This window comes from Plectropomus leopardus, chromosome 13, assembly GCF_026936395.1.
Source record: "Plectropomus leopardus strain MGB_pleo_1.0 chromosome 13, ASM2693639v1, whole genome shotgun sequence".
Lineage (NCBI taxonomy): Eukaryota > Metazoa > Chordata > Actinopteri > Perciformes > Serranidae > Plectropomus > Plectropomus leopardus.
In genome coordinates, this window is record NC_142188.1 from 3,159,811 (window position 1) to 3,173,547 (window position 13,737).

At 39.6% G+C, this 13,737-nt stretch overlaps 1 protein-coding gene across 1 annotated transcript in view; it reads right to left on the minus strand.

Annotated features, from left to right (window-relative positions):
• LOC121965456 (protein kinase C epsilon type-like) overlaps nucleotides 1-11,844 on the minus strand; it is a 78,702-nt gene extending 66,858 nt beyond the window's left edge. Inside the window, exon 1 of the mRNA XM_088086142.1 lies at nucleotides 10,523-11,844. Coding sequence (XP_087942268.1) covers nucleotides 10,523-10,870 — 348 coding nt within the window. The 5' untranslated portion in view covers nucleotides 10,871-11,844. The remainder of the gene's footprint in view (nucleotides 1-10,522) is intronic.
• Nucleotides 11,845-13,737: the final 1,893 nt, after the last annotated feature.

Below are 13,737 nucleotides of genomic sequence, written 5' to 3' on the forward strand. Positions count from 1 at the left end.
ACAATGATGTGAACTCTAGAGCAAAGTACTGCCTGCAAGCGATGCAATATTCTTTGCCAATAATAAACATTTATCCAAAGGCTACAGTGTAGTGGCCGATTCACGATACCACACTTTCTAGGCCACTTAGTGTGCAAGGTGCATCAGTACCGATAAAGATACCCATCCTGAGCCATCAATCACAAACCCAGGCATTTGTAAGAGTTAACAACCTTTCCCTCTTCCGTCCACAGTGACCACCACAGGTGACCTAGTCTTTGAGCTGGTAACCAACAGAAGTTTGGTCTCATCTGCATTTAGAACAAGTTTCAGCTCATGCAGTATATTCAGAACAACCACAAAAGCATTTTGCAAGTATTCAGCAGTCTGTGCAAGAGCTGCCACACGGCAGTATACAACAGCGTCATCAGCAAAAATGGAACAACACCAACACAGCGTCCTCCTATTAAAAGCCTGTTTACACCTGATGCATCGTGGGTGGCCTGATCACAAGTGGACAACGATAAATACAAGTGTAAACAACCACCAAGACACACTGTGATCCGATCACTCGAACCAGATCACTGAAACACATGTTCAGTAATACCAGGTGCAAACAGGCTCTGAAAACAAATATACAACTCTCTGCAGCTGAACCCCAAAGCAGGTCTTCCATCTTCGCTGTTTTATTTGTGCTCGCCATCCTCCCCAACCTCAGCACATGTTGCTAACTACAGACCTCAACCGATATGGGTGATTTTTTACTAATTTTATAGTGTAAAAACTCACTGATTACCGATATGGCGAGCGATGAAATAGATCATTTTTATGTGGATTGTGGACTGATTTTGCACCGATATGATTTTGCAAAAGAACTCAGAAGGCTGCTTTCTTTAACAAACAACTTCTATTTAACAATTAACTTACTGAACATTACACATAGGTCTGGGCAATAAAACGATAATGATATCACTGAGCAACTTTGACTCCAGAACAGCTGAGTGTTTGACAGCCACAGCGCTGAAACAGCCACATCTGCAGAGGTGGAAAGTGACTTCTTTAGATTTCTACAGACTACTTTATGTTAGTTTCAGGTTTAATCAGACTTTGGATGAATTATTTAGAAACACCAGGACGCATCGCTTCGTGTCTCATCCAGCCGTCGCGCTGAGCTCCCATTATTATTACCAGGGGCAGATGTAATGTTTTGGGGGCCTGGGGCCACAAGCAGATGACCTTATTTTCAGCCTTTCTCTAACTGGAAATGTTGGCAGGCTGTTGGCAGCTATAGGAGAAGTGGGCCTACTCAAACGTTTTTAATTCCAGAGTAAAATGATTAATAACACAGAAGTCTCACAGAGTCCTCCAGTTGGTGAAGCCTGTTCTACAGTATATTTGTCATGTTCAATGTCTGACAGAAAATAAATATTTATACTAAAATTAACCTTATGATATCTTCATAACTCACTTAGGAGTCAAAGGGAACCTTTAAGCTTGACAGAAATAGTGATCTGATGTGTATCGTGATATATATCGATATCGACTGATATGAAAAAAATATTGTGATAAGATTTTATTCCATATCACCCAGCCCTAATTACACACAAACAAAAATAATTCAGCTTGTGTCATTATTATTTCGGTTCATGTGTTTTGCATGCAGCCGACTGGTGGTTCGGTACGACTACACAAACTGTAACAGCCTTACTCTCATTATTTTACTCCTTTTTTTAATGTGCTGACAGAAAGTTTTATCACCGGAACATTTTTTGGCAACTGCTGGCTGAATCCATTTGGCACAGAGAATTAAAAACATTGTTAAGATGGTACAACTTCTACAAACACTGCAGAGGTCACAGCCCAACACTACCAGCGCTGACAGCTGAGAGACGGACGGAGAGAGACGGAGGACAAACAGAAAGACGTTAAGGAGGGAACGACAGAGAGAAAAACAGCCAATGATTCTGTATTGTTTGCCTCAGAAACGACGACAAAAAATCCATTATGTGGAGTATCTCTTTACACCTGAGTGTGATAATATGTGTGTTCGTAGTGGAGTGCATGTGTGCAGACCACTTAACTCTTTGAAACTCGAGCCAATTGGTTTGATTTCTGTCAAAAACATGGGAACAAAGCAACGAGCAACATAATAAGAAATTAGCAAACAATAAGCAAGAAACTGGCAAAAAGTTAAAAGAAATATACCTAAAATAAACAAAAAAATAAATTTAATAAAACGGTAAATTACCTTATAAAAAGTGCTAAATTTGGGGGCGCTCAGTAGCTCAGTTGGTGTAGCGAGCGCCCCATGTACAGATGCTATGTGCTCAGCCGTGGGTTTGATTCTTTGCTGTATTTCATCCCCTCTCTCTCCCTCTTTCATGCTTAAGCTGTCCTTTTAAAAAAAATGCAAAAAGCCCCAAAAATAATCTTTTAAAAAAGTGCTAAAATAAAACAATAAATAAACAGAAAATATTAATAATAAAAACATATATTTCTTTAATCCAATTTCATAAATAATAATAATCATGAATATAATTTTCTTTTCTTTCTATCTTTTTGTACAACATCAGTCCACCTGCTGTCATCATCAAGCTCAGCAAATAATAATGACTATTAATAATAAACATATATACAACACATATATTTCTTTATATTGCTTAAAAGTGATTTTAAATATATAATTATAATGATCCCATCACACTCCACCAATCAGAGCAGGAAAGAACGAAAGACGACAATCTGAGTGTGATGCTCGGACAGAGAAGAAGGGACACGTTTCAAAAGGAGGAATTATTATGATGTCAGATTATTGCACACTGAAACACACACACACACACACACACACACACACACACACACACACACACACACACACACACACACACACACACACACACTCTCATCCTGCTTTATATTTACAGTATCTTCGCTCCAGTTCACCTGACATTCCCAGTTTACCTGAATTATCACTGTTAGAGTCTAAAACAAAGACTTGTCTCAGCTGAAGTCTAATTTTATCCCTCGCCTCCCTGGAGCAGAGTTAGTCCTGACCTGCTGGGTTGGTTTTAACTGTGTGATTTTGGGTAATATAATAAAACAAGCTCACAGTATCACAGAGCTCAGGGTCATTCAAAATCAACTAAAAAAGCACTTTTGTAGGATTCAGTGTTCACTGATATAAACTGAGCCTGTCCGAAATGAAAGAAAAAATGCAAATTGCTGAGAACACAGAAGCATTGTTTGCAAAATGACGTGTGATGGAAACATGATTTATGCGCTAAAACATGCAAAACTGCTGGTACGGTCCTTAATGGTGCCAATTTGATATGTATCAATGACTGAATCAACTAAAACTAAAGTTCTGAGACGCACCATTGTGCATAATTTCATACAATTACTGCTTTTGTGCAAGGACAAAAACTTCAAAGTCTGGGTAAAGCAAAAATGCGAGCGGCCATCAAAAAGTGAAGCCCCCAACTCCACTGCAAGCAGAGATTTTTTTTCAAACTTGTTAAAATTTGGTACACACATTTCTATTTGGGTCTTCTTGAGATTAATATAAAAAAATATGTTGTTTTCAGGAATTTCAGTCCTGCAGCAAAGTTCAATTTGGTCAGGTTTGTCAGAAGCAAAAAGCCGTCAAAGAATTCCCTGTTGCAAAGAGAGAAACCCCCAAAAACATCCACAAAGACAACAAAAATGTGCACAAGTATGATGCAACGTACTACAGCAGCGTGAAAAGATGGGTAAAGTGTGCGAAAGGCCCCACTAGGTGGGTTTACGTGATAGTTTTGCGCAAAACCAATGAGCTGTTCATCAGGATTACTGAAACTTAAAGATTTAGGTCACTTAGTTATTTTCAGGGCAAAAAACAGACTATCAGAAAATCTGTCTGCTGAATCTCAGCTGCGGCACATCTAGACATACCGTGATTCGCGTTTTTTTTCTGCGTGCCTTGTGAGGTTGTCAGCAGAAAAGATAGTGAAAATGGTGTTCTGGTCTTTAAATTGACTTTTTACCACCTTGTATTAAAGTTTCAATGTCTTCATCTGTCACAAAGAAGAGGAAACAACTTTATCTGTTGCACTCAAACTTCCATTTCAAAATAAAAGCCCTCTGACAACACGTTGCTGACACAAGGCATTTTATTGTGAAATATTTGTAGGACCGTGTTGTTGACAGTACAGGAGCTGCAAAACTTTATAAAGTAGTGGAGTAATGTGGAAATATAGGACTCATAGCAGCAGGCAGCTCTGCAGAGGCGTCACAGCAACAACGCCGCGAACACTGCGAGCGTGCAGTATGCTGCAGTTTGGCGAGGTTGCCGTCACGCGCTGCTCACGCATGCGGTGTGTTCGGGGCGCAAATGATGTTTTTTCAGCGAGTCAACTTTCGGAGCCTTTTGTACAATCTTTTTTTTTATCATAGTGTATTTTTCTTATGCTTGTGAATAATGAGCTCAAATTTCTGGGATGTGGATTTACCATTGAGTGTGTGTGTGTGTGTGTGTGCGCGCGCGTGTGTGGGTGTGCTCTGGTTGACTTACAATGTGACCGGCTTGGCTGGTATCATTTTCTGCTGATTGTCGACGGGCCGTGTACAGACTTGCAGGAGAACGGTGATATTTTGACTTTAATTTTTTTTAGTTTTTTTGAGGAACAACGCAGGGTTAAAGTTTCTGCTCACACACTCCTGTTTGTTTGCTTTATCTCTGAATCTGCCCACTGCACCGAGCTAATTGATTTGTCTGCCATCGTGACACACAGGATTGACGGATGCACATCCAATTTTTAGGACATCGAGCTCTTGTTCCTTTCAAGCCGAATCCAATTATCGTCTCTCAAAACAACTGTAATGTAATCAACTAATAGATTAATTACCAGCTTTTATGTTCCATGATGACACAGATACTGTGTTGTGTTTTAAAGGAGCAAGAAAGTGAGAACTCGTGCTACATAAAAAAACGAAACCTGATACAATCACAGTGTGCTGACTAAGTGTAAAGTCTGAGTCTGTTCCTGGAAGACGAGTTTCTTTGTCACAGACAGACTGACATGTCGGGTTTCTTTAATTATTTCCAGACAGTCTCTTATAAATAAAAAAATACACAGCGGCCCTGTACATGTTTAAGATTTAAGAAAGTTTCTCAGATTTAAGAAAGTTTCTCAGATTTAAGAAAGTTTCTAGGATTTAAGAAAGTTTCTAGGATTTTTGGACCTTTCTAGGATTTAATGACTTTTCTAGGATCTATGGAAGTTTCCAAGAATTTCAAACATTTCTACAACATTTGTACATTTCTAGGATTTTATAAATTAATGTCTTTGATTTAAGGAGGTTTATAGCATTTTAGGAGATTTCTGATTTTAAGACATTTTTAGGATTTCAGGATGTTTCCAGGATTTGGGGACATTTCTAGGATTATAGGTGGTTTCTAGGATTTTAGGATTTTTCTAAGATTGAATGACGTTTCTCAGTTTTTAAGACATTTCCAGGATTTTAGCATGTGTATGGGATTTTAGGATATATCACAGATTTAAGGACATTTGCAGGAATTTAAACACATTTCTAGGATTTTAGGACAATGCTAGGATTAGGACATCTGTTGGGGGGTGTGGGGGATAGTTGACTAAAACTTTTCCTTTTTTCCTAAAATAAACACGCTCTATTTTGATGCTGTTTTATGCACCTTGGCACATTATATAAACTGAAAGTACAAAAACAATTCCCAGGGTGAATCTTTTTACCTTTATTGTTTATTAGAAAATGGTTGGGGGCAGATTCGGGCCGTAAATTGAGTATCACAGATGTACCAATTCTGATTCGTGGTCCTTGTTCTTATGACTTTGTTCACAAATTGATCAACGTTTTCCAAAAAAGACCAAATATTCCTTTAAGTCTCTCATATTTTAAAGGATAAAAAAAATGAAATTCTTCTGTATGGGAACTCACCAGACCCGAATCTGCAACGTAGCTTGAGCCCAAAAATAACAAATAAATCAGGCCTTGTATTCAGGAGCTCTGTTTTACAATCTGGTTTCAGGCCAAGTGATTCTTCATCAACCTAATGGTAACATTTAGCTTGTATTATCAGAGGAGCACTTCGTCAGCTCCTTTCACGACATCACATTCTCACTGCAGAGATGAATTTTGGAGAAAGCCAACATCCTGAACCGACTGAGCGGAAGATTGATCGTCTCTCCTGCGTCTAAGTAGAATAAGCTTTATATTTGGAAAGAATAACGGTTTTATTTGTTGACTCTGGAGCAGACTGAGTCAGAGACGTTTAAGACCACGTCCCACCAACCCAGAAAGATTTTGCAAAGTCGAGGTCAAAGGATGAAAGGAAGAAAGCGAGACTCCAGAGACGGGATCCAAACTGAACTTCCAAACACTGCTCTCTCTCTCTGGATTCCTGTTGCTCTTCTGCGTTAACTCGAATTTATCTCATTCATTCAGAAAGGTAAGAAAAGACAGTCAAAACTAGGAATGCAGCGGCGCACCAGTTTCGAGGTAAACTGTGATGTGAAAATAATGATACATTAGGGGTCGACTGATATTTGTTTTCAGGGCTGATGCCGATACAGATTATTACTCGTTAATGAGACCAATAATCCTCTATGATTTAAAATAATAAAAGTCATTTTGGCAATATTTACAATCTGAAATATAACAAACTCCAACACAAAACTTTGTTTAAACAAAACTGAGTGAAACAGGCAAATTTAAATTTAAAATGAATTAGTAAAAAAAGCTCCATGAGGTAAAAGTTCCTCCCATGCTAATTTCTTTGCACTTTTTAATTAATTAATTTTATTGGAGATCATTAAAATAAAACAGACTGAATGATCAGCAAAATGCCAAATATCGCCCAGGCCGATAATCTGTCGACCCCTCGTTTACATTCACTTATCTACAGTACTGAAATAAACGCAGCTGCACAGAGAATCTCACCTTAATTTTAGCTATTTTTATAAAAACAAAAAAAGGGAGACTCTTCACACATATTTCCATCTTTAAAAATGGTTTCAAGTGATAAAATGTTTGCTGAACCACAAGCCATTCATTTAGGTCATCGTAACTGATAAATCCAGAAAACGGTATTCTGAACAGCTTGAAAAACTGTTAGTGATACTGTAATACGTCAAAATATTTCAGCGCATTTTTGCATCCCTACAAGTTCCAGCTTGGTGCTCTACTGGCTCTCTGACAACAAAAATAACGCTTACATTTCTCTTTGAATCTGTCTTCAAGTTTGTACAGCTTTGGCCCGTCACTGGCTGCAGGAGTGAGGATAAAATCCTGCAATATTTGGGTTTTTTTCAGTGCACGGCTCGTATTGTCACCCCTTCTCTGCCCGAGTAAATCATGTTTTGTTTCTTTACACCAGCCTGAACTCAACTTATCCAGCTTTATTCGTCCATCCGGCATTTTTCAAAAATCTTCCCTTAACTAGACTTAGAGTATTTGTGCACGGCTTTGTGAGACTGGTTTGAGATTTTGGAGACTTTTAAACCTCTGCAGCTGAAAACCATAACCGGCTTTTCTCAGGAACTCACATTATTTTTACTCGCTGAGAAACTACACACACTGTTACGTTCCCTGACGGTGAAGTCACGCGTTTTCTTTGTCTGAGATGACATAATGCATGACACAGCAGAAGTCAAGACATGCTCAGACTCAGAGCGCCTGAAGGTGTGCCTCAAAACACGCTCCTCCAAAAACACAAGTTTCAATGCTTTGAGGAGACGGATCTTATTGCTCCAGTGAATGAAAACCAATTATAGTGACACTTTTTTGAGGACTTTGATTTCAAATCAGTTAGAGCAGAGAAACTCGACCGCCCTGCAAAATGACAGAAGGAGACGAGCCAGTCGCACAGCTACATACGTGTTTCTAAGATTTTAGGACATTTCTAGGATTTTAGGAGGTCTGTAAGACTTTTGGACATTTCTAGGATTTGGGAACATTTCTCAAATTTTAAGATGTTTCTATGATTTTAGGACAGCTGTAGGATTTTGTGACATTTCTAGGATTTCAACATGTTTTGTAGGATTTTTAGATTTTTATAGGATTTTCTAGAATTTTAGGGACGTTTCTACTTCAAGGCGTTTCCAGAATTTTAGGACTTTTAAACTAGCGGAGCATTTGGCTTTGTCATAGAGTGCTAATACCGTAAAACAATATAATACTTAACATGTACTACATGCTATTAACCCTGTGAAACCTGGCTCAACATCACTTTTCTTGTGCACCAGACACCTTTCACAACTATTCGAACCTTTGAACACCGCACACATTGGTTTGATTTCCTCTTTGAAAACAAAGATAAAAGACAATGAGCAACGTGGCGAGAAAAGTCCCACAAACTGCGAGAAAATGTCCAGAAAACTGTATTTATAATGATCATAATCCTGTTTTAAAATTAGATTGCATCATCTTTTTATTTTTCAGCACCTCTACAGGTCATCAGGTCATTTTTCTTCTCTCTTTTTGCAAAAGAGAGAAGAAAAAGGGGTTCATTTCAAGTTGCTCATTGCCTTCTTCCCCTGTTTTTGAAAGAAATCAAGGCCGTTTGCTCAAAGTTTCAAAGGGTTAAACCCACCACAAAATCAACCAAGAGTCACTTTTGTCCCAAAATCTTTAGTCAATAAGTGAATCTTTTCTGTCAAAACACATGAAGAATCACACAGCTCCTTCAGCCCCGACAGTCTCCCGATGTACCGAAGATTTCCGCCGCGAGGAAAACGCTCAGAGCGGTACTTTCTTTCCTCCATCCTGTCCTCCTCCTGTTTCATCATCCACCTCTCTTTCATCTCTCTGTCTCTCTTTCTCCATCTCTCTCTCTGAGTCTCTAATGGACCTGATGGCCTCATCAATAATACACTCAAACATCCGTCTGCTTCAGCAGCTTCAGACAACAATGAACAGCTCCTTCTCCTGTGTCTGTGTGTGCATGTGTGTGTTTCATTGTGTGTGCATGTGTGTGTGTGTGTGGGTGTGTGTGTGTGTGTGTGTGTGTGTGTGCGTGTGTGCGTGTGTGTATGCATGTGGGTAAAACCACACCCTCTCTGTCCTCTTTTGTAGCGCTGCTGTGGGTCACTGGTTCATCTAACAAGAGCACAACAAAAGTAACAGGATCTATACTGTCTGTGTGTGTGTGTGTGTGTGTGTGTGTGTGCAAGACTGTTGCAGGACAACAATGTTTGCTTTGCAGAAATCCTGTAAAAAAAATTAAATAATGCAGATTTTCTGTGTATCAGAGACTCAAAAACCTCACAGACCAACATGACAGAGAGTTTTCTATATCTTGAGTTCACTGTTTTGGTTTAACAGGACAAAAACATCTGTAGAGAGGGCGAATACTGGACTTCACATGGACCATAATGTTGCCGCGTGTCTGCTGAATGTGTAAATAGACGACTGTTTGCTCACATGTTGGCCTTAACAGTTTTACGAGGCGATTATCGGTCGGTCGGGTTGTGTTTTCAGTGGTCAGAAATGAATTAATGCCTCTTTAAAGACGCATTTTCACCTCACAAAGGCATAATTATGAGGCACTAATTTCAACTGTTTTGATCTGTCAGACAAATAATGTGATTTTAAGTCATTTTTATGAGACATAACCACAACGGAGATATAATTATGTCTTAATCAGTCAAAACAATGTATGTAATAGCTCTTAATAATGGCTCCTTTTGACCGTTTTTAACATTTTCGTCTTTTTTTCCCCGAGCAGGAATGAGTCTCCATACAGAACACGAGTCCCTGCTGGATGTAAAACAGTAAATTCATCTGCAGTTTTGCTGAGCGAGTAATTGTTAATCAAGTTAAAGTGTCAAACATTAAGTGGTTCAAGCTCCTCAGAGACAATGCCGGATCACATAAACCTGCCCCGGGGCCCCAGACCCTCAAGGGGCCTAAAAAACCTCAAGTTTTTAATAACTGATTGTAAATCAGTGATGGGCAAAACTGAACGAACAAATCATTTTGAATGATTTTTTTTACCAGACTAGCCAGTTTTACTGTTTCTTGATAATTTTTGGGTCCCTTTTCTTTGTTGCTCATCGCATATTATAAAATCATTATATTTTTAAAACACTTTTTTATCCAGACCATTTCCTTATTTTTTTTGTTTGTTTTGTTCATCTGTTTAATTTTTTTTCCACTAATTTCTCGCTAATTTTTGGGTCCCTTTTTTCTTTTGTTGCTCATTTCATATTACAAAATTGTTTCTTTATTACTTTCTTTTTTGTTTGTTTTTTATGTTTTATTTTGTTTTGTTTTTTTAACCAAATTTTAGGTGATTTTCTTAAAGCTACTTTTCATAAATTTCTTGATAATTTTGGGGTAATTTCTACTTTCTAATACTCCAATATTTTGGGGGAAATCAACCCAATTTGGGTTTCAAAGGATTAACTTGACAGCAGAAATAGGCATGAGGATAGTTATTTGATGCATCCCTAATGCCTGCACCTTTAACCAGGTGAGGGCACACCGCTGTGTGTGCATTGGGGTGTCTCATGTGTCTCATGTGTCTCACCCAGTCCTCGAAGTGCTTGCTGCCGTTGTGCAGGATGTCCTCGAACTGGATGATGCAGTTGGCCACGAAGTCGTCGTAGCCGATGGGCGCGTCGTGGAAGACGGACAGCTCGATCCTGCGGCCGTCGTGCACCTCCGTGGTGAACTCATCGTTCCACGCGGGGCTGTTGGTCTTCTGCTTGGTGGAGGTCTGGCCCACGCGGGAGTCGTCCACGTTCAGGGCGATGTACGTGTCCAAGAGGAAGGTCTGGGTCTTGGGGCCGACGGCGTGACGCAGGGACCATGCCGTCGGTTTGAGGTCCAGAGCCTCGCGGATCTTGATCTTCAGCTGCCCATTGAAGATCACCATGGCGGTGTGGAGGTACGCTTGATACTTTAAGTGTTTACAATGAAACCACCTTTCTCCCAAAAACACTCCAAAAACAATCAACTCCTCGTGCTGTTACGGTTTGTCTCCGTTCAACCGGTGGTCCTCCAGCAGATACTGTAAATCCTTCCAGCTGAATATGACGGAAAAAAACGCAAAGTATGCAGCCTTTAGATAAATGTTTTGGTCTGATTTAGCTCCCTGTGCTTCCTTAAAGACGTCTGCACTCACCGAAAAATGCTACAAACCCCCCAAAATATAAACTGCAGCACCGGAGAAACGAGCCTTTCTTAGTTAAGTGCACGGAAGAACCATGAAGCAACAGCCGCGATTTAGCGTAAAAACGTGCAAAAGGCCCCAGATGTGACTCCGTCTGGCATGTTTTCACCTTAAGCAGACTTCGTTAGCTGCAGCCCTGGAAGCACGAGCCCGTGTTGCATTGCACCGAGGCTCCGGTTGACTGCTGGAGCCGCCGCGGTGCACCGGGGATGTCGGAGCCGGAGCTGGGAGCGTCCACAGCCGCAGCAGAGGCGGAGAGGAGGGGCAGGTACTGAGGGGTTCCTGCTCCTCGGTGCACGGCCTGCTTTCAGGCTGGATCTTAACTTCCCGTGGACATACCTCTGGCTGCCTCCCCCCGACGCTGCTCGCTCTCTCTGCCTCCGTCTCTCGCTGCTGCAGGAAATGCGAAAAACACGTCAGATTTGTGCTGTGACACACGGGGGAGTGCGACGCAACCCAGAGTAGGGAGGTGGTTTTAGGAGCAGCGGGGCTGGGGAGGTGAGAGGAGAGGCGGGGTGGGCTAATACAGAGGAAAGTGGAGGCATTAAATGCTTCAGATTCCACCAAGGTGCCCTTGAGCAAAGCTTTTCTTCACTGCCCAGGTGCTGCTGGGAAGATGCAGAGTTGCACACTGCTGCTGCAGAAACGTGACTTTTTATTTTACTGATTTACGCCGGGGTGGCATGAACACAAGTGCTGCTGCACACACAAGCATGCGTTTTTCTTTCTTCTTCTTTTTTCAGTTTTGTTTAAAATTTTGTATTTGCTTCTTTCGTAGGTAATTTTGGGGTGTTTTTATGTTTTTGATGTTTTTTTCTTTAATTTAGATTTTTGTTTGTTTTTTTTTTCTTCTTTTTTTCCAATGAGGTTAAGTTTTGGAGTCGTTTTAATTTTGAGGTTTGGGGTGTTTTTCTATTTATGTTTTATTATTTAATTTTTTTTAATAGTTAAATTTTTTTTTTTGGGGGGGTTCCTCATTTTGTTATATATTTTTAATTTATTTAATGAAGGATTATCTGGTAGTTTTGCTTTCCATGCTTTAAGCACATCTTCCTGGTTATACTTTCTAATTTTTACTTAAGTGTCTTTTTACAATGCAGGAAAACAGGCGTAAAGTCCAGGTTTTCTGCCCTTTTTTTATTTTTGTGAAGCTATGAATGAAGCTCATTCATAAATGATGGCTATTCATCCACCGAAAATAAATGCCAAGTGACAGCATCATAGAAGATGGTCCCTGAGGGATGACTGTCAGGATGTGAGAGGCATGTGACCGCGTTGTGTGCCGCTCTGTGTCTGCACTGATACCCCAACATAATGCATGAAAAACACAGAAAACCTCTGTCATCTTTTACATTATGCATACATAATTCAGCTGAGTCAGATGTGAATCAGTAGTGCCTGAGGTTTGATCTTAGAGGGCAGAAATTTTACCTTAAATGTTTAAAACCTGAGCAAACTGGCTTTATTTCTTTACAAAAATATGGGAGGGCGTTTACCAATTTAACAAGACGTGCCAAAAATTACTAACAATTGCTAGAAAATTAAGTGAAAATAAGCTAAAAAGAAAAGAAAAGTAATTAAAAAGAACAGTAAAACAAGAAAATTACCAAAAGAAAGTGCTAAAAACCTTTTTTCCTCTTCTTTTCTGTGACATCATTTAAAATATATTATTAGGAGAATTATGAATACATTTATCTGGATATTTTCCTTTTTTTCCTTTTATGTTTTATTTTAGATAATATTTAATAATCCCCTTCCTCTCCCCGGCTATTTTTCAGACCTTTTCCTTATTACCTTTCATTAATTTTGCACAGGATTTTTTTTTCTTTTTGCCAAGTTTTTCACCTGTTTTTGAAAGATATGAAAACAGTTCCTCAAGTTTTGTGCTAGTAAAAGGTTTCTAAATGCAGCATAAGAAAACTGATGTTGATCCAGGTGTTAATCATACAGCATAAGGAAAGACTGATGAGCATAAGCAACATTCGGGGCTTGACTTTGCTCTGTTTTGCTGTTTTACTACATTTAAATCAGTCATCCTCACATAATATGAAGCTATCTTCTCTTGTGTGTGTTGAGAGTCACACTGTAACAGACTGTGCTGCAAGACAGGGATTTTTACCAGTAGGTAATGTCACGAGTCTGCATGTCCACCTTCTTTAAGCTCTGTAAATTCATTGTTTTGAATACTCACAAGTGTAAAATGAAAGACGCCAAACAGCATGTGACAGGCAGAGACGAGGGAAATTTGATTTTCCGCATTTTTCTGGACAGACAGACGCTTTATAGCTACTAAACTCATGGACTGCATGCGTGAAACTGTTTCTCCAGGGACAGAAAATGTCAAAATGTGTTTTATTTGTTAAGTCAGTCTTGACTGAAGTAATATCATATGAAGGATCCGACATCTGATTGTTGTTATGATAAATACTGCCGTGTGATCAGAGTCACCATGTGTGCAGAAATGTGATATTAGAGCAGGAACATACTGTAGCTGACAGACAGTCCAAGGCCAGCACATTTATCTGCACAGAAAGCTTTCTGACTTCACTGATGTTCAAGAAGTGAGCAAC